Here is a 25,310-nt window from a genome sequence, read left to right as displayed (position 1 = left end):
ATTCTGTAAAACCATACACAAAAATAAACTCAAAATGGATTAGAGACCTAAATGTAAGACCAGATACTATAAAACTCTTAGAGGAAAACACAGGCAGAACAGTCTCTGACATATACTGTAGCAATATCTTCTCAGATCTACCTCCTAAAGAAAATAAAAACAAATATAAAGAAATAGGACCTAATTAAACTTAAAAGTTTTTGCACAGCAAAAGAAACCATAAACAAAACAAAAAGACAACACACAGACTGGGAGAAAATATTATTTGCAAGTGAAGCAACTGACAAGGGATTAATCTCCAAAATATAGAAACACCTCCCAAAGCTCAATACCAAAAAAATAAGCAACCCAATCAAAAAATGGGCAGAAGGTCTAAACAGACATTTCTTGAAAGGAGACAAACAGATGGCCAAAAAAACACATAAAGCACATGAAAAGATGCTCAACATCACTAATAATTAGAAAAATGCATATCAAAACTACTATGACGAACCACCTTATACCAGTCAGAAGGGCCATCATCAAAAAGTCTACAAACAATAAATGCTGAAGAGGGTACAGAGAAAAGAGAATCCTCTTTCAATGTTGGTGGGAATCTAAATTGGTGTAACCACTATGGAAAACAGTATGGCAGTTCCTCAAAAATCTAAACACAAAACTACCATATGAGCCAGCAATCCCACTCCCCTGGGCATCTATCTGGAGAAAACCATAATTTGAAAAGATACATGCACCCCAATGTTTACTGCAGCAATTTAAAACAGACAAAACATGGAAGCACAAAACATGGAAGCATATGCATGGAAGTATATATATACAATGGAATATTAGCCATAAAAAGAATGAAATAATGCCATTTAGAGCAACATAGATGGACCTAGAAATTATCGTACTAAGTGAAGTTAGATAATGAAAGACAAATATCACATGGTATCACTTATATGTGGAATCTTTAAAAGGGATACAAATGAATTTATTTGCACAACAGAAACAAACTCACAGACTTTAAGAAACTTACGGTTACCAAAGGGAACAGGTTGTGGGGGAGGGCAGAATGGACTTGGGGTTTGGGATTGGCACATGTGCATTGGAATGACTGGCCAACAGGAACCTGCTGTACAGCACAGAGAACTCTACCCAATATTCTGTGATAATCTATTTGGGAAAAGAATCTAAAAGAGAATGTGCATATATGTATACCAGTCAGAATGGCCATCATCAAAAAGTCTACAAACAATAAGTGCTGAAGAGGGTGCAGAGAAAAGGGAATCCTCTTTCACTATTGGTGGGAATCTAAACTGGTGCAACCACTATGGAAAACAGTATGGAGGTTCCTCAAAAATCTAAACACACACCAAGTACCATATGATCTAGCAATCCCACTCCTGGGCATCTATCCTGAATCACCTTTTTATACAGCATAAATTATCACTCTCTTGTAAATCAACTATACTTCAATGAAACTTTTTTTTTTTTTTAACTTTTTAGGGCCACACTTGAGGCATATGGAAGTTCCCAGGCTAGGGGTCAAATTGGAGCTGCTGCTGCTGGCCTATGCCACAGTCACAGCACTATAGGATCCTTAACCCACTGAGTGGGACTGGTGATAGAACGTGAATCTTCATGAATACTAGTCTCATTCTTAACCCATTGCTCCACAACAGTAACTCCCAATAATAAAAGACTTTTTAATGAAAAAAAAAAAGAAAAAAACTCAATGAAATACAGTATAAATGTTCCCTTTCATTAGACTGCAAGGTAAAATGTATTCTTTTGTGGGTTGTTGCCACATGAATTTTGAACACCACTGGCTAAAGCACAGCCAAAGGGGGAAAATGATGATGCCCAGGATGATAATAAAGTGTCAGACCTGGAACAAGAAACTTGATGGCCCAGAAAAGAGTTTGGGTATCATTCAAAAATGCAATTAACTGAAGGCCAAAAGAGACTTTAAGATGCAGAGTGACATGATCTGGGTGTCATTTTGTGGATGCTGTAGGAAAAATAGATCAAAACAGGACAAATGTAGAAGGACATTAGAAGGACATGAGAAAACCACTGAGGAGGTTGTTGCTGTCCTTCAAGGAAGAGAGGATAGTGGCTTGTAGTAGGATGATGTTAAATGATGGAAGTGGATCAAGGTGGGATCTCTTTTGGAAGCAAAGTACTAAGACCTGATGATGGACAGGGGGGCTGAGAAACAGGATAAAATAGAAAAAAGTCAAAGAGAAAAGAAGGATGCATTAACGGACTTTTGATTTGAGAGAAAGTGGATTACAGCACCATTTGCTTAGCTATGAAAGCTCAAAGAAGAATGCAGTTTGGGGCAGAGGAAAGTGTCCTCTTTAAAAAAAAAAATTATACATGGATATTAGTCTCCAACAAAGGGCTATATGACAAGTTAAAAAATTCAGCACCTAATTTAGCTGTGATGTATTCTATAACATGTCTATTTTGCCATAAATTAATAGTATAAGTTTATAACAGCAGATTAGACACTGCAGGACAAAAAATGATTACAGAACTTGAAGTCATAGCAACAGATACTATTCAAAATGAAATAAAGGAAAAAAAAGACTTAAAAAATGAACAGAGCATCAATGGACCATGAGATAACTCAGAGGAGCCTGATATCATGTAATCAGAATCCCTGAAGGGGGGTAAGATTGAGAGAGGAAAAAACATTTGAAGAAATAATGACGACAAATTCTCCAAAGTCAATGAAAAAATAAATCCATAGATAACATAAAGTTCAATAAGCCCTTAGCATAGGAAACATGAAGGAAATTAAGCTAAATCACATCATAATCAAAGTGCTTGAAAACAATAATAAAGAGAAAAAGCTTAAAACCCAGCCAGAGAAAAAGACAAATTACATACAGAGAAAACAAAGAAAAGAAAGATTTCTCACTGGGGCATTTAGGGGAGAATAAGCTAGAAGACAATGGAGCAACATCTTTCCAGTACTAAAAGGAAAACAAAAACAAAAACTTGTCAACCTAGAATTCTATACCCAGCAGAAATATCTTTCAAAAATAAAGGTGAAATAAAGACCTTTTTCAGATACACAAAAGCTGAAGGAATTTGCCACCTGCACACCTGTACTATAAGTAATGTTAAAACAAGTCTTCACTGAATCACTTTGCTGTACAGCAGAAATTGGCAGAACACTATAAATCAAGTATACTTTAATAATAACAAAAAAGAAGTCTTTCAGATAGAAGAAAATGACAGCCAGAGACTTAAATCTACACAAAAGAATGAAGAGGACTGGAAAAAAATGGTAAAACAAAACAAAAATTGGCAACTGCATAGACTTACCAACAGGTTCATAAATCAAGAGCTCTCACTTAGGACAAGATGGCGGAGGAGTAGGGGGACACGCTCGCCCTCTCCCACAAACACAACAAAAAAAGCACATCTACAGAAGAAATGACTCGCACAGAACAACAACCAATCGCTGGCAGAGGAACCTAAACTCCAATAACGGCAAGAAGTTCGTGACATTATTGGGCAGAACGGGAGAAAAGAGGAGAGTGAGAGAAGGTGAATCCGAGCGGGACGGGCGCTCCCGAAAGGGAACTGCGGAGGAGAAAGGGATCCCGCACCCTGGAAAGTCTCCTACCGGGGGAAAGATCAAACGAACCGGAGGAATCTCCAGATGCAGAGAAGAGTGTAGCAGTAAGTCGGAGTACGGAAAAAAGATCAAGAACCCAACGGACCATCTGAACTACGGGCACAGTCAGCAAAAATTGAGACGCCTGGGTGGGGGCTGGGCACCGAATCCTCGGCTCCAGAGGTTAGTCCCCGGGAAAGGGCCGGGGGACGCCTGGGTGGGGGCTGGGCACCGAGACCTCAGCTCTGAAGGTTGGTCCCCGAGAGGGGGCCGGGGGACGCCTGGGTTGGGGCTGGGCACCGAGACCTCGCCTCCGAAGGTTAGTCCCCAAGAAAGGGCCGGGGGACGCCTGGTGGGGGGGGCTGGGCACCGAGACCTCAGCTCCAGAGATTAGTCCCTGGGCTAGGGGGGCGGGGAAGAGCGGAAACTGCTTGGGAGGTCTCTAAACCATTTGACGGGGCAGAGACTGCCTGGGAGACTAGAAAACAAAGCTGTCGCAGAGGAAGGGAGCAATACTCTAGGGGCGGGGAAGTGGAAAGCCGCCTCAGAGGGAACCTGGGAGAAGAGCCTGGTCTGCGCCCGTGCTGGGGAGGGGAGAGAAGAAGGGGTGGGTCCCCATAGAATCCCCCCCACGCCACAGCAAGCTTACAGGCCCGCTAGCTAGCAGAAAGCTGTGCTTCCCAGTGCATTCCCTCCCCCCACCCCCGCCACCCCCTATGCTCTCGCCGAACCTGGGGCTGCCTGCCATCCAGGAGGGCTGGCCTCAACAATTGCCTGAAGCCTACCACCGCAGGGGCTCTCCCTGCACAGGCCTGCTTGCCCTTTGGAGGGGCTACACTTCCACAGAGCAGCACCAAACACCACCAGCCCCCTAGAAAAGGCCTGCAGCCCAGAAAAGCTAGAACAAGCCTAGCCAGGCCGTGAATAGATCGACCTAATTCTCCCACGGTTTTTCTGAGACGGGCTCCCCCGGGGAGGAGCCTCTTGAGTCTCCAAGGGCCTTGCTACACGCCCAAGACCCCAGGGGGTGCTAAGACCTAGTGGACCAGCTGCATAGGACTGCCAGCTCCAGGCAGGACCCCCTGCAGCCCAGAAAAGCTGCAACAAGCCTGGCCGAATCGGGAAAAGATCTCAGACGGTCTTTCTGAGTCGGGCTGTCCTGGGGAGGAGCCTCTTGAGTCTCCAAGGGCCCTGCTACCCGCCCAAGACCCCAAGGGGTGCTGAGACCTAGTGGACCAGCTGCATAGGACTGCCAGCTCCAGTCAGGACCCCCTGCAGCCCAGAAAAGCTGCAACAAGCCTGGCCGAATTGGGAAAAGATCTCAGACGGTCTTTCTGAGTCGGGCTGTCCTGGGGAGGAGCCTCTTGAGTCTCCAAGGGCCCTGCTACCCGCCCAAGACCCCAGGGGGTGCTGAGACCTAGTGGACCAGCTGCATAGGACTGCCAGCTCCAGGCAGGACCCCCTGCAGCCCAGAAAAGCTGCAACAAGCCTGGCCGAATCGGGAAAAGATCTCAGACGGTCTTTCTGAGTCGGGCTGTCCTGGGAGGAGCCTCTTGAGTCTCCAAGGGCCCTGCTACCCGCCCAAGACCCCAGGGGGTGCTGAGACCTAGTGGACCAGCTGCATAGGACTGCCAGCTCCAGGCAGGACCCCCTGCAGCCCAGAAAAGCTGCAACAAGCCTGGCCGAATCGGGAAAAGATCTCAGACGGTCTTTCTGAGTCGGGCTGTCCTGGGGAGGAGCCTCTTGAGTCTCCAAGGGCCCTGCTACCCGCCCAAGACCCCAAGGGGTGCTGAGACCTAGTGGACCAGCTGCATAGGACTGCCAGCTCCAGTCAGGACCCCCTGCAGCCCAGAAAAGCTGCAACAAGCCTGGCCGAATTGGGAAAAGATCTCAGACGGTCTTTCTGAGTCGGGCTGTCCTGGGGAGGAGCCTCTTGAGTCTCCAAGGGCCCTGCTACCCGCCCAAGACCCCAGGGGGTGCTGAGACCTAGTGGACCAGCTGCATAGGACTGCCAGCTCCAGGCAGGACCCCCTGCAGCCCAGAAAAGCTGCAACAAGCCTGGCCGAATTGGGAAAAGATCTCAGACGGTCTTTCTGAGTCGGGCTGTTCTGGGGAGGAGCCTCTTGAGTCTCCAAAGGCCCTGCTACCCGCCCAAGACCCCAAGGGGTGCTGAGACCTAGTGGACCAGCTGCATAGGACTGCCAGCTCCAGGCAGGACCCCCTGCAGCCCAGAAAAGCTGCAACAAGCCTGGCCGAATCGGGAAAAGATCTCAGACGGTCTTTCTGAGTCGGGCTGCCCTGGGGAGGAGCCTCTTGAGTCTCCAAGGGCCCTGCTACCCGCCCAAGACCCCAGGGGGTGCTGAGAACCAAGTGAAATCTGCTACCATCGTGGGGTGGACCTCCCAGTCCTGTCTGCCCTCAGGAAGTCCTCCTTTGCTTCAAAGAAACACTGTTAGTCCCATCAACACTCCAGAAAAGCCACACTGCCTCAAAAAAAGATTGACCAACAAAGACAGCCCTCAGGAAATATTCCAGGGCAGTGACAAGGCAAACACTACCCGATAACGGAGAGTACAACTCCCTCAGGAGAAAGAAGACAACAAGCAAGATGAAGAAGCTGAGAAACCACCCCCAGTCAAACCAACAGGAGAACTCACCTAAAACAGTCAACAATGAAACTGATCTCTGCAGTCTGACAGACCTGGAGTTCAAAAGAGAAATAGTGAAAATACTGAAGGAATTAAGAGAAGATATGAACAGCAATGCAGATACCCTCAGAAAGGAGCTAGAAAATATAAGGAGGAGCCAAGAAAAACTAGAACATTCATTTGCAGAGATGCAAACTGAACTAGGGGCAGTAAAAACCAGAATGAATAATGCAGAAGAACGAATCAGTGATATGGAAGATAGAATAATGGAAATCACTCAATCTGGTCAACAGACAGAAAACCGAATCAAAAAACTGGAAAGCAATATAAGAGACCTATGGGATAATATAAAACGGGCCAATCTACGCATAATAGGAATTCCAGAAGGAGTAGAAAAAGATAAAGGAATGGAAAATATATTTGAAGAAATTATCGCTGGAAACTTCCCAAATCTAAAGGATACTGGATTCAAGATACAAGAAGCACAGAGGGCCCCAAACAAACTGAACCCAAACAGACCCACACCAAGACACATCATAATAAAAATGGCAAAAGTTAGTGATAAAGAGAGGATCCTAAAGGCAGCAAGAGAAAAACAGAATGTTACCTACAAGGGAACCCCCATAAGAATATCAGCTGATTTCTCTACAGAAACACTACAGGCCAGGAGGGAATGGCAAGAGATATTTAAAGTGCTCAAAGGAAAAAATATGCAACCTAGAATACTTTATCCAGCAAGAATATCATTTAAAATAGAAGGGGAAATAAAAATTTTTCCCAACAAACAAAAACTTAAAGAATACAGCAACACAAAACCCAGGTTAAAGGAAATATTGAAAGGGCTTCTCTAAACCAAAAAGAAAGGAAGGAAAGGGAAGAAAAAAGAAAAGAAAAAAAAAAAAAAAAGAAGAAGAAGAAGAAGAGGAAGAACTAGGACTGAGGAAGATACAATCAGAGAGCAGTCACTCAAATAAGCCAGCATACAGATTTAATCATGAACATGCTTCAAACAAAATAAAATTAAAAAGAAAAAAATAAAAGAGTCATCAAAACCATAAAATGTGGGCAAGGGATGTTAGGAGGTAAATAATCCTTTTTGTTTGTATGTATGTCTCTCTTCTTAATTTTAATATAATAATGAAGTGTTTGAACTTACAGGACCATCAGGCTAAAACACACAATTATGGGAAGGGGTTAGCATACTTAAAAAACAGGGCAACCACAAGCCAAAACCAAATATTGCATTTGCAAAAAATGAAAAAAAAAAAATACACTCAAGCAGATAATAACAGGAGACCATCCAACCAAAAAAAAAAAGAAAAAAAAAAAAGAAGAATGGAGAACCATAGAATCAACTGGAACACGAGGATCAAATGGCAATAAATAATCATCTATCAATTATCACCTTAAATGTCAATGGACTGAATGCCCCAATCAAAAGACACAGAGTGGCTGAGTGGATAAAACGGCAAAAACCTTCAATATGCTGCCTACAAGAAACTCACCTTAGGACAAAAGATACATATAGATTGAAAGTGAAAGGCTGGGGAAAAGTATTTCATGCCAATAGACATGACAGAAAAGCAGGAGTTGCAACGCTCATATCAGACAAAATAGACTTTAAAACAAAAGACATAAAGAAAGACAAAGAAGGACACTATTTAATGATTAAGGGATCCATCCAAGGAGAGGATGTTACTATCATCAACATATATGCCCCAAACATAGGAGCACCCAGATACATACAACAAATATTAACAGACATAAAGGGAGATATTGATGAGAATACAATCATAGTAGGAGACCTAAATACCCCCCTCACATCAATGGACAGATCCTCTAGACAGAAAACCAATAAAGCAACAGAGATCCTAAAGGAAACAATAGAAAAGTTAGACTTAATTGATATCTTCAGGACACTACATCCAAAAAAATCAGAATACACATTCTTCTCAAATGCTCATGGAACATTCTCAAGAATCGACCACATATTGGGACATAAAGCGAATCTCAATAAATTTAGGAGCATAGAAATTATCTCAAGTATCTTCTCTGACCACAATGCCATGAAATTAGAAATCAACCATGGGAAAAGGAAAGAGAAAAAACCTACTCCATGGAGACTAAACAACATGCTACTAAAAAACCAATGGGTCAATGAGGAAATCAAGAAGGAAATTAAAAACTATCTTGAAACAAATGATAATGAAGACACAACCTCTCAAAATCTATGGGATGCTGCGAAAGCAGTGCTCAGAGGGAAATTTATAGCAATCCAGGCCTTTCTCAAAAAAGAAGAAAGATCCCAAATTGACAACTTAACCCTCCACCTAAATGAATTAGAAAAAGAAGAACAAAGAAGTCCTAAAGTCAGCAGAAGGAAGGAAATTGTAAAGATCAAAGAAGAAATCAATAAAATAGAGACTCAAAAAACAATAGAGAAAATTAATAAAACCAAGAGCTGGTTCTTTGAAAAGGTGAACAAAATTGATAAACCCCTGGCCAGACTCACTAAAAAGAGGAGAGAAAGAACCCAAATCACCAAAATTATAAATGAAAAAGGAGAAATCACAACGGATACAGCAGAAATTCAAAAAACCATAAGAGAATACTATGAACAACTATATGGCAATAAGTTTGACAATCTGGAAGAAATGGACAATTTTCTAGAATCTTACAGCCTGCCAAAACTGAATCAAGCAGAAGCAGACCAACTGAACAGACCAATCACTAGAAATGAAATTGAAGAGGTCATAAAATCACTCCCTACAAATAAAAGCCCAGGACCAGATGGCTTCACAGGTGAATTCTATCAAACATATAAAGAGGAATTGGTGCCCATCCTCCTTAAACTCTTTCAAAAGGTTGAAGAAGAAGGAATACTCCCAAAGACATTCTATGAGGCCACCATCACCCTCATTCCAAAACCAGGCAGAGATACCACCAAAAAAGAAAACTATCGCCCAATATCATTGATGAATATAGATGCAAAACTTCTCAACAAAATCTTAGCCAACCGAATCCAACAACATATCAAAAAAATTATACACCATGACCAGGTTGGGTTCATCCCAGGTTCACAAGGATGGTTCAACATACGCAAATCAATCAACATCATACACCACATTAACAAGAAAAAAGTCAAAAATCATATGATCATCTCAATAGATGCAGAAAAAGCATTTGACAAAGTTCAACATCCATTCATGATCAAGACCCTCGCCAAAGTGGGTATAGAGGGAACATTCCTGAATATAATCAAAGCCATTTATGATAAACCCACAGCAAATATAATCCTCAATGGGGAAAAACTGAAAGCCTTCTCACTCAAATCTGGAACAAGACAGGGATGCCCACTCTCACCACTGCTCTTCAACATAGTTTTGGAAGTCTTAGCCACAGCAATTAGACAAACAAAAGAAATCAAAGGCATCCATATAGGAAGAGAAGAGATCAAACTGTCACTGTATGCAGATGACATGATTCTATACCTAGAAAACCCTAAGGACTCAACCCCAAAACTCCTTGAACTGATTAATAAATTCAGCAAAGTGGCAGGATATAAGATTAACATTCAGAAGTCAGTTGCATTTCTGTATACCAGCAATGAAGCATTAGAAAAGGAATACAAAAATACGATACCTTTTAAAATTGTACCTCACAAAATCAAATACCTCGGAATACACCTAACCAAAGAGGTAAAGGACCTATATGCCGAGAACTATAAAACCTTAATCAAAGAAATCAAAGAAGATGTAAAAAAATGGAAAGATATTCCATGTTCCTGGATTGGAAAAATCAATATTGTGAAAATGGCCATCCTACCCAAAGCAATCTACAGATTCAATGCAATCCCTATCAAATTACCCATGACATTTTTCACAGAACTAGAACAAACAATCCAAACATTTATATGGAACAACAAAAGACCCAGAATCGCCAAAGCAATCCTGAGAAACAAAAACCAAGCAGGAGGCATAACTCTCCCAGACTTCAAGAAATACTACAAAGCCACAGTCATCAAAACAGTGTGGTACTGGTATCAAAACAGACAGACAGACCAATGGAACAGAATAGAGAATCTGGAAATTAACCCTGACACCTATGGTCAATTAATCTTTGACAAGGGAGGCAAGAACATCAAATGGGAAAAGGAAACTCTATTCAGCAAGCATTGCTGGGAAACCTGGACAGCTGCATGCAAAGCAATGAAACTAGAACACACCCTCACACCATGCACAAAAATAAACTCCAAATGGCTGAAAGACTTAAATATACGACAGGACACCATCAAACTCCTAGAAGAAAACATAGGCAAAACACTCTCTGACATCAACATCATGAATATTTTCTCAGGTCAGTCTCCCAAAGCAATAGAAATTAGAGCAAAAATAAACCCATGGGACCTCATCAAACTGAAAAGCTTTTGCACAGCAAAGGAAACCCAAAAGAAAACAAAAAGACAACTTACAGAATGGGAGAAAATAGTTTCAAATGATGCAACTGACAAGGGCTTAATCTCTAGAATATACAAGCAACTTATACAACTCAACAGCAAAAAAACCAATCAATCAATGGAAAAATGGGCAAAAGACCTGAATAGACATTTCTCCAAAGAAGATATACAGATGGCCAACAAACACATGAAAAAATGCTCAACATCGCTGATTATAAGAGAAATGCAAATCAAAACTACCATGAGATACCACCTCACACCAGTCAGAATGGCCATCATTCATAAATCCACAAATAACAAGTGCTGGAGGGGCTGTGGAGAAAAGGGAACCCTCCTGCACTGCTGGTGGGAATGTAAACTGGTACAGCCACTATGGAGAACAGTTTGGAGATACCTTAGAAATCTATACATAGAACTTCCATATGACCCTGCAATCCCACTCTTGGGCATCTATCCGGACAAAGCTCTACTTAAAAGAGACACGTGCACCCGCATGTTCATTGCAGCACTATTCACAATAGCCAGGACATGGAAACAATCCAAATGTCCATCGACAGAGGATTGGATTCGGAAGATGTGGTATATATACACGATGGAATACTACTCAGCCATAAAAAAGGATGACATCATGCCATTTGCAGCAACATGGATGGAACTAGAGAATCTCATACTGAGTGAAATGAGCCAGAAAGACAAAGACAAATACCATATGACATCACTTATAACTGGAATCTAATATCCAGCACAAATGAACATCTCCTCAGAAAAGAAAATCAATCATGGACTTGGAGAAGAGACTTGTGGTTGCCTGATGGGAGGGGGAGGGAGTGGGAGGGATCGGGAGCTTGGGCTTATCAGTCACAACGTAGAATAGATTTATAAGGAGATCCCGCTGAATAGCATTGAGAACTATGTCTAGATACTCATGTTGCAACAGAAGAAATGGTGGGGGAAAAACTGTAATTGCAATGTATACATGTAAGGATAACCTGACCCCCTTGCTGTACAGTGGGAAAATAAAATTAAAAAAAAAAAAAAAAAAAAAAAAAAAAAAAAAAAAAAAAAAAGAGCTCTCACTTAGAATCAACTTCTCAAACAATTAGCCCCTATTTTCACGGACTAATATAATTTTTCCCCAAACTCAATCTGCTTTTTGCCTAACAACAATATAAGAGATTTATTAATTTAATGGGGTGAGAATACTATTTATCCAAAGTTGGAATGTAGCTCTTTGCACTACTGGTGAACCTCCTCTGTTAGCAATCTAGAGGAAGAATACAGAATTGTAATATATAAAGGTAAAAAAACAAATAAGACAAGCTTTGGAGTCTATCAAGTAGTAATTAGGTACAGAAGCCACAGGGAATAAATATTTACACCTTTATTTATTGAGGACCCCAAAGGGTTTCTGTTTATGTGAATTATATCTATCTGTATTGACCACATTACAAATTAAAACATCTTTTCAAATATTTTCTTTATTTTTAAATGAAAGTATTGCAGAGTCCAGTTATGGCACAGCAGGTTAAGGATACAGTGCTGTTACTGCAGCAGTTCCTGGTGGCTGCTGTAGCTCAGGTTTGATCCCTGGCCCAGAAACTTCTACATGCTGCAGATGTGGCCAATCAATCAATCAATCAATGCACTGCTTTTGCACAATCGGTGCAAATGTTAACACAATGAAAAAGGCCACACGACAGCTAAATATTATTATGAAAATAATCTTGGGGACCCCCATGGAGCCAGAGACCCCAACCTGAGAATCACTGACCTAGGGACTGGGTGGCAAGAGGCAGAATGGACGGACTGCAGCCCAGAAACCAGAGAGGTGTGCTCTTTTGGGGGTACTTGTCTTCTTTAATTTTAAGGAAAGTTGTAAGAGGAGAAGAAAAGAAAATTATTGCACAGCCTTAGTAAGAGAAAATACCTGGAGAGGTAAGAAGAGGAAACCAGTATTTGCGTGTCTGACCCCCTTCTGGGATTCTAGGACACAGGCTTCTGCACATGCATCCCTTTCCCCTGGAAGGCAGGTACTAAGCAGACTTCACCTGAGGGGACCCAGTTTCACATCCTGCCTATCATGCCAGCGGCTTACTAATTAAATACGACAATTGATGTTTCTATAAAAGAAAAAAAGGAGAGTGTGTGTGTTTGTCCACAAGCGCGCATGCACATTTACTGATGAGTTTATTAACAAATCAAAGAGGATCCCATCATCTTTGCTATGCTGGGAGACTCCCTTTCATGAGTCTCTGGCTTCTGACTCTTGATTCTTCAGCTTTAGTCATTTAACCACATGGGTAAAAGAACGTAAGGGTAGGAACACACATGTTCGTGGGGCCACGCCTCTACCTGATGGCCCCATTCAGAGTAACGCTCCCATCCTACCACACATCTATGTGCAGTCAAGTGTGCAAGTTCAGATCTTCTTCCTGAGATGATGGGATTGTGTGGAGCCTTAAATTTCAAGTCCAGGGGGAAAATTCTCTCTTCCGCCAATTAGCCCTGAAGCCTTTTAAAGCGTGGCTTTTTGTTTAAATTTGACTATCCAGTAGTTCTCTACCTTGATTCAATCTCAGCTTTCAATGGCCAGTGAATTTCAATGCAAATGCAATCCACAGGATGGGTAAATGGAGCATGGAAAATAAAGAAAGTCCAGCTAGGTGGTGGCCAGAGGTGGCCCCTGCCACACTCCTTCAATGGAGAGACTCCATTAAACTGCGTGGCTTCTAGTTTGGCCCAGGGGCAGAAGCCAAACAGGATAACTGCTCCCTTCCCAGGTGAGAAAATGGCCACCTCTTAGAACTAAAGCAGTAATAATGGAGCTCCCTGGGGGCTCAGCAGATTAAGGCTCCAGCATTAATGTGTGGCCTAGGTTCAATCCCAGGCTCAGGAATTTCCACAGGCCATGGATGGGGCCACAATAAATAAAGCAGTAATAGCCCATAGCCCATGTGACTACTGCCTTTTATTGTTAAAAACAGCCTGCTGTGAAGCACACAAACCTCCTCGGAAATCATTTTAGATCCAGCTGAATGAATTTGATTGACGCTTAAATTGTTCTGAACTTGGGCCAGAACAATGAGAGAGGGAGGGTCAGAGTCCTGCATCTGTGACAATTTTCTCCCCCCACCCCCGACCCCACCCTGTTCTGTCTCTCAGAAAACACATCCTTCAGAACAAATTCAACAAAGCCATTCAGGCAACAGCCACCTGTGGTCCATCACCAAGTTTATGGGACATAATCAAGAGGAGGGGAGAGAAAAAACCCACAGTTTTCAAACTGAGCTGAAGCACATGATTCGGGGTTTGGAATCCTGCATGATGGGCTTACAAACAGTTGGGTTTTTAAATTTTTACTTATTTATTTTTATGGCCGCACCTGGGGCACATGGAAGTTCCTGGGCCAGGGATCGAATCCAAGCAGCAACTGCAACCTTTGCCAAAGCTGTGGCAATGCCAGATCCTTTAACCCACTGCCCCAGGCCTGGGATCGAACCCAAGCCTCTGTAGCAGACCACGCCACCGCCGTGAGATTCTTAACCCACCGCACCACAGCAAGAACGCCACAGTTGTTTGACCAGGGGTACTATTCTACCACCATTATGAACAAGCTCGATATCCCAAGTAATCTTCATCGCTGAGACTGTAGAGGCCTAGTTTCAAGACCTAGAGAGATTTGTTTCTTTCTTTCTTTTTTTAAGAAGATGCTCAGAGGCAGTGATCTCATCCGACTAAATTAAGTCGTGACTTGCTGCTGAGCAGGCGGCCAGCAGCCATTAGGTACATCACATTCCCACCAGCAGCAAGGCAGCACTTAAAGACTCATTTCCTCACAGATAAACAGCAGTAACACACGCTCTATTGTATACCTTCCTCCTTCCAAACGGCACGGTGAGAAGCACGGCCACCACCTCCCTCCCTCCCAATTCCAGCAGAGCAGAGAGAATACCACGTCCTTCCCCTCCACTCCAAAGTACAAAGATTTGAGCAATTACAGGCCAAGCCCCTGGGGGAGAAAAAGCTAAAGACACAGCACTAGGCGCCTGGCGAGGGCTCATTAAGTATGGATTAAGTGACTGACGTTTCCTCTTTCCTTCAGAGCTGGGGTGGTTGGGGGGTGGGGATGTTAACAGACAATGCATTAAATATAATAAGTGGCTGGATTGTGGGTGTCTTCTAGCAGCTAAGAAATGCTGTCTGGCCAGCTTTCTCCCCATCCACCCAACTCCAGAAAGCCTATGAGCTTTCTTGGCTTGTACTCTCACATATTCATTTTATTCCTACTCCATTTTCTTCTGCTATGGCTTCTTTTAACTTGCTATTTTATCCTGTTACATTGTTTTGTATTTTTCCAAACTGTTTCCAAGCGATTTTGAAACAAGGCAGAATATAAACAAAGACTTAACGTAACTATTTTTTTTCCATACCAGCTATTGTGGGCACGTGGCATCCTTTAATGAGCGTTTTCATAGAGAAAACAACGGAAACTAAGGTTGCAATCTATATCTGAACTTGGCATAAGTCCTGGAAAATCTAGGATGTGCAAGCATCTTCTTCATAGGAGTTAATCTGTATCCCCAGCATCCTGGAAGCCCCTGCATCCTGGACTGGTCCAGAAGGACACTGGCATTCTCAAATCATGTTCCCAATTTGGTCCCCAAACCCAACAATGAGAAATAACCTCTAAGAAAGAAATTAGTCTGAAAAAATATATACACATATGTATACATAGATACATACACACACACACACACACGTGCACATGCATCACCTTTAAACAGGGTGAGCCATAAGAACAAACATGCATGATCATCTGCAGAAGTAACCCTATTCTAAGAGATGTTCAGTGTTTAGAGATATTCACTGATGGAAATGGGGACAACATCCAAAATGAATCAGAATAAATGCGGTACCCACTTAGGTACCTTATTCGAAGAGGCTCTGAACCCAATCAGCTGCATTGTGCCCTGCCCACGGAAGAGGGTACCCTGACCAGCAGGCCTGAGTGTGCCCATCCGCTTGGCAGGTACGGTATGTTACCATTAGAATGTACGCAATTGGTTTATACTGGCCATTAAACTCATTCAGCTTTCTATCCCTAGAGTCCAGGCCACAGCACAGCCTTCCAAGAGAAATGGGATTTCTAAGTAGTCTTCTCTGAAGGGGGAGAAATGTCAAGATTAGCCACCCAGAGTATCCTGGTGTACCTGGAGGTTTCATTTCCTAGTGGAAAGCCAGTACACTGGCATTTTATTTGTAAAATCCATGTAGTTCTGTTAGCCTGGGTCAGTCCCCATGAGAAGATTCGATTGTGGGAAACTGCCAAACAAATTCACCTGTTTAGACTTGCAGAAAGAACTAAGGTCTCAACCCAGGGGACACCCACCACCAACGATCTACCTTTGGAGAACACTCTTTCACTTGAGTAAACCAGTCTCTCTCAAGCTAGACTCCCTTTAGAGAAACTAGCTCTCATTCAAGTAGGAGCACTTGCACCCAGAACCTACCAAATATATACACAAGACCTGAAACAGAGTCTATTGCTACATTAAAAAAAAAAAAAAAAAAAAAAAAGTAGTTCAAAAAAAAAGGAGGAGTTCCCGTTGTGGTGAAGCAGAAACAAATCCAACTAGGAACCATGAGGTTGCGGGTTCAATCCCTAGCCTCGCTCAGTGTGCGGATCCAGTGTGAGGATCCAGTGTGCCGTGAGCTGTGGTATAGGTCGCAGACTCAGCTTGGATCTGGCACTGCTGTGGCTGTGGCATAGGTCAGCAGCTGTAGCTCAGATTCGACCCCTAGCCTGGGAACCTCCATATGCCACAGGTGTGGCCCTAAAAAAAGACAAAAGACAGAAGAAAAAAAAAAGGAGCACAAATGAACTTAACCAAAACAAAAATATGGCAGAAAGATTACTGCAAGATATAAGATCATAATTTTTTTTAAATCATCATTGAAAACTAAAATAGAAGACCCAGGTAAATGGACTTCATTTAAGCTGAAATTTACAATATAATTTACAATATAATGATGATTATTATAAATAAAGGAGGAACTTTTCAAGATCCTTACAAACACTCAGCTATTACCCGGGTGATCTAGTTTACTAATTCCAGTGAAGCAGTGGCCTGTATAAGCCACCTGTCTGCCCATTAAGCATCTCTATGGCTAGTTTTTTTCCTCTGGGCATTTCTGAGAGTGAGCAGATGCCCTCAGGTCCACACTTATCCTACCGTGAGCGCCTGGATCTCTTCTTCTGCTTCCGCTGTTGTCTCTTCCAGCTCTGTCTTTGCCTGGCGTAGCTGGCTCTCCAGGGCTGCCCGGGCTGCCTGTAGGGCTGTCAGCTGGGACTCACGTTCTTGCAGGGAGAGCTGCAGCTCTGTGAGCTGGCGCTTGAGCTCCAGCTTCTGCTCTTCATGCTCCAGACTGACCTGAGGGAGAGAGAGAGAGAGATGCCTGAAGACCTTAACTAAAGAGAAAGCCAAGACTCAACCTGCCCTGCAACCTGTGTCTTTTTTGTTTTTCTCCTTTTTATAGCCATACTGCGGTATACAGAAGTTCTCAGGCTAGGGGTCAAATCGGAGCTGCAGCTGAGGCCTATGCCACAGCCACGGCAACTGGGCTCCAAGCTGCATCTGCAATCCACACCACAACTTGTGGCAACACCAGATCCTTATCCCACTGAGTGAGGCCAGGGATCGAACCCAAATCCTCATGGATACCAGTCAGGTTCTTAACTTGCTGAGCCACAACAGGAACTCCCTCAATCTGTCTCTTAAATTTGGTCGTGGAATCAAATTCTCAGTGCTCAGCTGAGAAGGCAAAGACTGCAGTAAAATAGCTCTGGCTTCTACAAATTTCAAAAATCAACAGGAGTGAGAACATGTAAGCATATATACGATGTATATTCAAACCATACCTTCCTTTCGTATATTCAAATGCTTGGGAAAGCGTGGAAGAAAAACCACACAGCAAGAATCCCCTATGAAAACTATGACAATTATTCTTATTAAAAGAACATGTAAAAGTAAACAGATAAATAATGTATTTGTAACCAGGAAACTTTTACAGTGGGAACACAAATGGAACAAGACACTGAATTCTACTTATTCTAAAAGTCTTGCTCTGACTTGTTCTCATTAGATAACCTGAATTAATGTCACATTGTGAACGAAGTATTCTTCCCTCCGTCAGCCCATCAATCCACCTATCTACTCAACATTTTCATCCATTCAAGAGAAATTTACTTGGCAAATTCTGTGTGAAAAGAAACACGGATACAAAAGAGAGTTTCTGCCTTCAAGGTGGGGAGAAAAATAACAACCGACCATCACATTGTGGTCAAGTGCAATGGCCAGGATGCACAGGGACAAAGTGGGAACACAGCAGAGGTCGAGGGGGTCACTGTGGATCTGTGTAGTGAAGAATCCAGATACCAAACAAGCAGATAAAGAGGGGAAAGAAAACCCCAAGCAGAGGAAGCCAGATGCCCAAGGTGTGGAGATGTGGGAGATAGTGCCATACCTGCCAATAGAGCCAACACTGACAAGCTGTCCTGGGGAACAGACCTCGTGTCAGATGCAGGGATACCAACCAAGCAAGGAAGAGATGCTCGCTGCCCTTGGAACGTTGTCCACAGGGAAAGCCAAGGGATATGAGCTAAACACGAAAGGCCACAAGGGCCAAAGATGATACCTGTCCAGCTACAGGTGGTCAGAGTAGGCTCCCTAGCAAAGGTGACACCCAAGTCCCAAAGGCCACAGGCATGAAGATGACAAAGACTTACAAGAGATTTAGCCTAGAGAAACACCAGGATGTAGTGGTTACTCAAAGTGGGGTGGGAAACAGAGGACAGAGAGGAGTCCTGTGTTTCTGGGCAAGTGAGTTTCACAGAGAGAGAGACCACTGGCCACGACCAGGAGCACGAGGGGCAGGGCCAGTCTGAGGGGAAGAATAAGCAGTTCAGTGTGGACATGCTGAACTGGAGCTGCAAGGGCAACAGCCAAGCGGGGATGTCTAACGCCTCCGGGGACCACAGGTCAGGAACTCAAGGCACAGGTCAGGGCTGGAATTCAAGGGACAGGTCAAGGACTCAAGGGACAGTCCTAGGCAGCTGAGGCCAAGGCTGTGATCTCTCCCTAGTGAGGATGATGATAGCGACGAGGGCTGTGACAGTGGTGACGGTGACGATGTGACAGCAGCAGATAGAACACTCACATACAGCATGCCAGGCCCTGTTCTCACTCATTTCATTTCCCCAGCAACCCAACAAGGATGGTACGACTGTGACCTCCACCTTACAGACAAGCCATTCGGGAACTACGCGGATATCACTGAGCTACAAAGTGACAGGGCTTACTACTTATTAAGCTGTACACCTGAAACTAACACAACATTGTAAATTAAGCATCTTATTAAAACGCCAGCAGTCAGAGCAGGCTGTGACTCTGCCAGCAGGCTTTGACAACGCCCAGTGCCACTTGGCAAAATCGTGAGAGGCCAGTGGCATCACCATCATGTGTCAGGCGGAAGGTGGGGAGCAAGATGCCGTTCAACACAAGGAGAACCCAGGAGCCCACCCCGCACACTCTGCTAGAAGAGAGCTAACCCTGCACGTGGGGCGGGGTGGGGGCAGAGGGGAAGCCCAGGACCCTTGTGGGTGAATCAAATCAGAGGCTGAGGCCTCTCTCCTCAACCTCAATAGCAGCAGGTGGCAAAGAGAAGGCAGATCTGCCTGGTTGGATTTAAAGTCCTGGAACATGCATAGCCCTGAGCCTCTATGGTAGTAGCATCCTAAATTTTTCCCACCACCCCTGCGGGTTGGGGGAGCAGGGGGAGCTGGATATACTGACTGCAGAACAAAGCATCATGCTTTCCCTGGGGCAGATTAATGCCCAGATAAGCTCCAGCTGCAGGGCAGACGCGGTAAGAGAGACATTTCTGCGAAGGCAAAGCAAAAGACAGCCAGCCAATGTTCCCACGCTCAAAGAAATCTGAGTTATTTACACTTGCACTCGCAAGGCTGACACTAGGGGAGGTGCTGTTAAACTTACCAACAAGTAAAAATATAGCCTGGATAATTAAAGTTCAACTGCCACCGAAGGCTTCTGGACAATCTAGAAACACTGGTCATCAAACTCCAGAAGTATAAGCATCACCCAGGGCACTTATTAAAAATAAAAATCCCTGCTCCTCACCTCCCCACCCCCACCCAACACCACTCAAAAAAGCTGAGGGGCTGGAGTTCCCATCGTGGCACAGTGGTTAATGAATCCGACTAGGAACCATGAGGTTGTGGGTTCTATCCCTGCCCTTGCTCAGTGGGTTAACGATCCGGCGTTGCCATGAGTTGTGGTGTAGGTCGCAGTCATGGCTCAGATATGGCGTTGCTGTGGTTCTGGCGTAGGCTGGTGGCTACAGCTCCGACTGGACCCCTAGCCTGGGAACCTCCGTGTGCTGCGGGAGCAGCCCAAGAAATGGCAAAAAGACAAAAAAAAAAAAAAAAAAAAAAAAAAGCTGAGGGGTAACAAGAACCTGCTGTATACCGCTGGGAACCCTAGTCAGTATTCTATAGTAACCTGAAAAAGAATGCATATGTGTATATGTATAACCAAGTCCCCTGGCTGTACACCTGAAACTAACACAACATTGTAAAGCAACCATACTCCAATTAAAAAAAAAACAAAAACAAACAAACAAAAAAAACTCTGAGGGAGGAAGTCGCCCAACAAACTGCATTTCAATACACAGGTCGGGTGGTCCTAACAGAAGGGTCCAAGCCCTGGCAACTCCAGTCCTTTGCAGAAGTGGCCTCATTTTAATGCTCTAGTACAAACTAAGCCAAACCTAAACGTCAGAATTGCCAGGGTTTAGTCCTCAGACTGCTGTCTGCTTAACAGTCTTTGCCTGAAGAGAGACCACCGGCTCTTGGAAGAATCCATCACAAACATTTGAGCCCTGTGTCTCCACACCCAGCCCAGAAGTCTCACTTCCACCGACCACTGTCCTGAACTCTGGTCCAGCCTGCACTCTTCACCGCCACACACCACAGCTCTTGCGTGAGTACTGGTCTGTGTTTGACTCCCGGCTGGTTTGGGGTCCTGGGGTCTTCCAACAAACACCCTCGCGAGGTCACCCCCACCCCATGCTCACCTCCCTCAGCCGGGTCTCCAGCTCCAGCAGGCGGTTCTTGTCGCTGTGGTCCTGGTGGCTGATTTTTTCCAGCTGCTCCTCCAGCTTCCGGTTCTGGGCCTCCAACTTCCCAGCCTGCGTCTCCAGGTAAAACTTCTGTTGCCTGAGTTCTGAGATCATCTCTTCCTGGGCCTTCCTGGTGGGGGTGGTGGGAGGAGGCAAGCAAAATCACAGTCTCATTAGAAGTGAGCACACTCCCCACCCCCACCACAAAAGACAGGCAGAAACAGGACGAGAGGCGTGACTTAGGGAGTGAACCACACACATTCCCAGGTTAGTGCTGTCCTGACCCAGCCTCGGGTGGGTGACCTCACTGCTCAAAGCCCTTCGACAATGGGATTAAGGATGGTCAAGGGGGATGCACAAGATACTGTCATTTCATTCCTTTGGCAGACCTTTTCATTTTTTACTGTATAGGAGACCAGAGTGGGGCCTCCTGAGAGTACAAGAGATGGGCCCTGGGGGAGAGACGATGACGGGGAGGAAGAAAGCTTTTCCTTCTCCTTCTCTGTTGACTTTGCTCTGCTCTCCACCAGACAGCTCAGAAGTATCAACAACTGGAATGAATCAGACTGAAAAGCAGCCTACCCAGCTGGTTTAAACTAAAATGGGAAGAGTTCCCGTTGTAGCTGGGCAGGTTAAGAACCCAACATAATCGATATGAGGATGCAGATTCAAACCCTGACCTCGCTCAGTGGGTTAAGGATCAAGCATTGCTGCAGCTGTGGCTTAGGTTGCAACTGTAGCTTGAATCTGATCCCTGGCCCGGGAACTCCATATGCCGCGAGGCAACTCCAAAAAAGGGAAAAAATAAATAAATAAACTTAGATGGGAATGTTTAAGATGATCTCTGTGGGGGCACATTCAAGGGAAAAAAATCTTGGAGACTGTCATTCTTTGGGGGTAAAGAATAAGATCAAAGTGCTCCTGGAATATGGGAGAGTTCTTGCTGAACCCCAAAACTCACCCTTAGGACCTAACTTAACTGCAAAAGGGACGGGCTGATTGCGGGAGGCGAGGCTGGGGACTGAGGAAGGCAATTCTCCAAAAGCAAACTATAAATAACCTCATTAGAGAGAGCAAAACACTCTGTAATCTGATGGTAATTGGAAGCCTTTAAGAAAAGCCAGCACAGAAGACACGGCAGAGTGAGACCACTTCAGAGAGGGCAGAATTAAATAAGTATACAGGGGCTGGGCCAAACTAACCAAGTTACAAAACCCGCTGCAGCTCCATCAGATAAAGAACAGAATTCATGCCCCAGGAGAGAAGATAAATCTAAATGGGCACTCAGTTAGCTTCTTAACACTTACATGTTCCTCTGGGTGAAGAGGCTGCTGTTGGCTGCCAGTTTATTGGCTTCTGACAATTCCACTATCCTCTGCTCCAGGGATCTGATCTTGGAATCCATGGCATTGATCATCTGTAACAGGGGATTTTTGATGAAAACTCGCACACAGATAGTTCTACCAGAATGAGAGTGATGTGGGCCACAGGGGCTGGGGTAAGGGGGAGTGGCACCGTCTGGCCAGAGACTCAACTAGCCAGCACCCTGAGAATCATAGACCTTCCTGCTCCACAGACAGCACCCGTTTGTTTTCTCCAATGGAGACGGCACATCCCCACACTAGCCAAGTGGCCTGTGGGAATATCCTGTGGCAATATTCTATGAGTAAACAGGTCTTGTCAAGCCTCCAAGTCATCTGCCTGTGACATGGTCCTGCAGCAGCCTGTAAAACTTGAATCTGCAAGTTGGCTTTTTCTCATCACCCACGGGCTGTGGTTTTTGAGTGATTCCTGCTCACCCAGCCAGTCCTGTCCTGGATTCTCCACATCAAAGCTTCTCCAACTTAATGAATCTTAAGAATTGGCTGGGAGGGGGAAGGCATTGCTGCTTAAAAATATCACTTCCCAGGACCCTCCTTTAGAGATTCTAATGGGAAAAGTCTCAGTAGGGACTGAGATAACAAGCAGATTAACAAGCATGAGAGGGCAAACTTTCAAGTTGCAAGTGTCTGAAACATCTGCCTATGTGGATTAGAAAGGAAATGAGATTCATGGGGCAGGCTGGGGCCACTGGGCATTTTGAAAGCCAGTGTTCTAGCTGACGGCAGATGGCAGATCAGCACAAGTCCTAAAAGAAGGTGATGAAAGGTAAAAGCAGCCACCTCGAGTTGCTTTTAGGAGAGGAAGGGGTTCCAGAGAGAGCTTTCTGCTGGCAATAAACTCCAAAGGATAAAACAGAACATTGGATACATCTCCCATGTGTGAGTCCTGGCCTGCTGCACAGACCCTCTGCTGAAAACGGGCTTTGTGATGCCTTCTACCTACCGCCTTCTGCTCGCTGAGAATTTTGCCCTTCTCGTGGGCCTCCTCTTCGTGTCTCTGCATCAGATTCTCCAGAGTCTCCTTATCGGCGAGGTCTTTCTTTATCTGGTTGTCCAACACCTGCATGAAACAAAAGAAGTTAGTGCCCTGAGTGTAGAAGATGACCCACTGGGAAAATATAGGAGAGAAGGGAAAAGGCAGTGGGGAAGCCAAGCTCTCCCAACTTGGGGGCAAAGAGAGGGAGTGGGAGTCTTTCTGTGTGCCCGGATGAGATTGAGACGTCAAGTATGACCATCAAATGGCAAGTAAGCTGGTACACTTGAACTAAGAACTTATTTTAAAATCAGCAGCCAAAAAGACCCTAGAGGTATATCCAAAGTGGAGGTGGACTCCGAAATGAGAGGGAGGGAAAAAGATCTCTAAAGATCTCATAATTTGCAGCTATTACCTAGGGGCAATGTTATTGCAGTCAATGCTCCAGTAGTTTTCAAAACATCGCTTGCTCTTTAATTTGTACAAGATTAATCTCGTTATCTCCGGGTGGTGCGTGGAGAGACAGACACTGAAGACCGAGGAAATCTATGTGACCAAGGCTGATGTTGAGAAACAGCCAGGGACGAGAGGATGCTGCCCACCAATAAAATAGGTGGGGAGTCAATAGATTGAAAAGACAGCATAAAGGAAAGAAAAAAATAAACTGCTTCTTTCCTCTGTTCTTTCCTCTGATCCAGCTGGAAAAAAAGTAGCTGGGAAGAGAACCCTTTCCCAGGGGAAGAGAAATCATGTGTTCTCCGTGCTGAGAATGCCACCGTGAGCACCTACTGTTCCCAAGAGGAAAAAATAAACCAGTATTGGTGTCACCATCCACCAGCTTGATCTAATGTTCTGCAAGGGACACACACAAGCCCGACCAGTTGCCAAAACAGCCAGCAAAAAAGGGAGGAAGGAAGGAGAGGCAACACTATAACTTGCCAAGACTTTGACCACAACCCTGTGTTTCTCATCGCTCTGCTTCTCTGAATGACACCGCCTGCACCCAATACTGGGGACAGAGCACAAAGAATTGGGGTCACAGATGGGAACTGAAACCTCCTCTCCCACACTGTCTATTGTGAAAGGCCCTGTGTAGCTCTTGGAGACATCGTCCCTGAAAAGAGCTGGTCAGCAGGGTGGGGGTCCACATGATAAAGAAAGGAAAAAGTGCATTTCAAAGAGGGCTTTAAACTAGAACTGACTGATGAAAAAGAGAAAAAAAAAAAACAAAACAGGGCAAGAGTTGGTGGAAAAGAATAAGAGGTGGAAGACAGGGTCACAGGAGGAGGGAAGAACCTCAACAGGGTAAATGGCTCATTCTCCTGGACGCCAGGGCGCAATTCTAAAATTATGAGCAAGCAAAGGACAGAATCTGGGGTATGACCACAATTATCAAAAAGACCTTACAGAGGATGGAACAGGAACACAAAGCAGAGGAGACTAAAAAGAAATGGTTTCATAAAGACACCAGGAGGGAGGGCAGAAGAAAACAGATTTCTCCCTAACATTCTCTAATCTATAAAGCCAAGCTCTTTCCATCTAGAAGGTAGCAGAGACCACATGATGTCTAGACTAGGAATGCTTTACTTTTATGAGATGCTAAAGCAATGAAGCATGTTTTCAGGATGACTTTGCGCAAAACAAGACCTCCACTTTGACAGTGATGGCTACCAACATGGGTGAGTGTGAGCCAGAAGGAAAAAGCCTTTATCAAGAAAGTATGCATCTCAAGGGAGTTCCCTTGATGGCTCAGCAGTTAACAAACCTGACTAGGATCCATGAGGATTGCTGGTTTGATCCCCGGCCTCGCTTAGTAGGTTAAGGATCCAATGTTGCTATGAGTTATGGTGTAGTTCACAGACACAGCTTGGATCCTGCAATGCTGTGGCATAGGCCAGCAGCTGTAGCTTCAATTCAACCCCTAGGCTGGGAACTTCCATATGCCACGGGTGCGGCCCTAAAAAGCAAAACAAACAAACAAAAAGTATGCATCTCAGAGTTCAGTGGGTTAAGGATCCAGCATTGCCACTGCTGTGGC

At 44.5% G+C, this 25,310-nt stretch overlaps 1 protein-coding gene across 15 annotated transcripts in view; it reads right to left on the bottom strand.

Moving 5' to 3' along the window:
- Positions 1–25,310, bottom strand: part of CIT (citron rho-interacting serine/threonine kinase) — a 186,158-nt gene that overhangs the window by 52,241 nt on the left and 108,607 nt on the right. For all 15 annotated transcript variants that reach the window (XM_021073540.1, XM_021073541.1, XM_021073543.1 and 12 more), the window contains 4 exons: positions 23,243–23,359; positions 22,225–22,334; positions 20,873–21,047; positions 16,954–17,151 (listed from right to left, as the gene is read on the bottom strand). In XM_021073540.1, the coding sequence (XP_020929199.1) occupies positions 16,954–17,151; positions 20,873–21,047; positions 22,225–22,334; positions 23,243–23,359 (600 nt within the window). The remainder of the gene's footprint in view (positions 1–16,953; positions 17,152–20,872; positions 21,048–22,224; positions 22,335–23,242; positions 23,360–25,310) is intronic.

Source organism: Sus scrofa, chromosome 14 (assembly GCF_000003025.6).
Source record: "Sus scrofa isolate TJ Tabasco breed Duroc chromosome 14, Sscrofa11.1, whole genome shotgun sequence".
Classification (NCBI taxonomy): domain Eukaryota; kingdom Metazoa; phylum Chordata; class Mammalia; order Artiodactyla; family Suidae; genus Sus; species Sus scrofa.
Note: the sequence above shows the minus strand (reverse complement) of the source record. Positions and strands in the feature narration are given on the sequence as shown.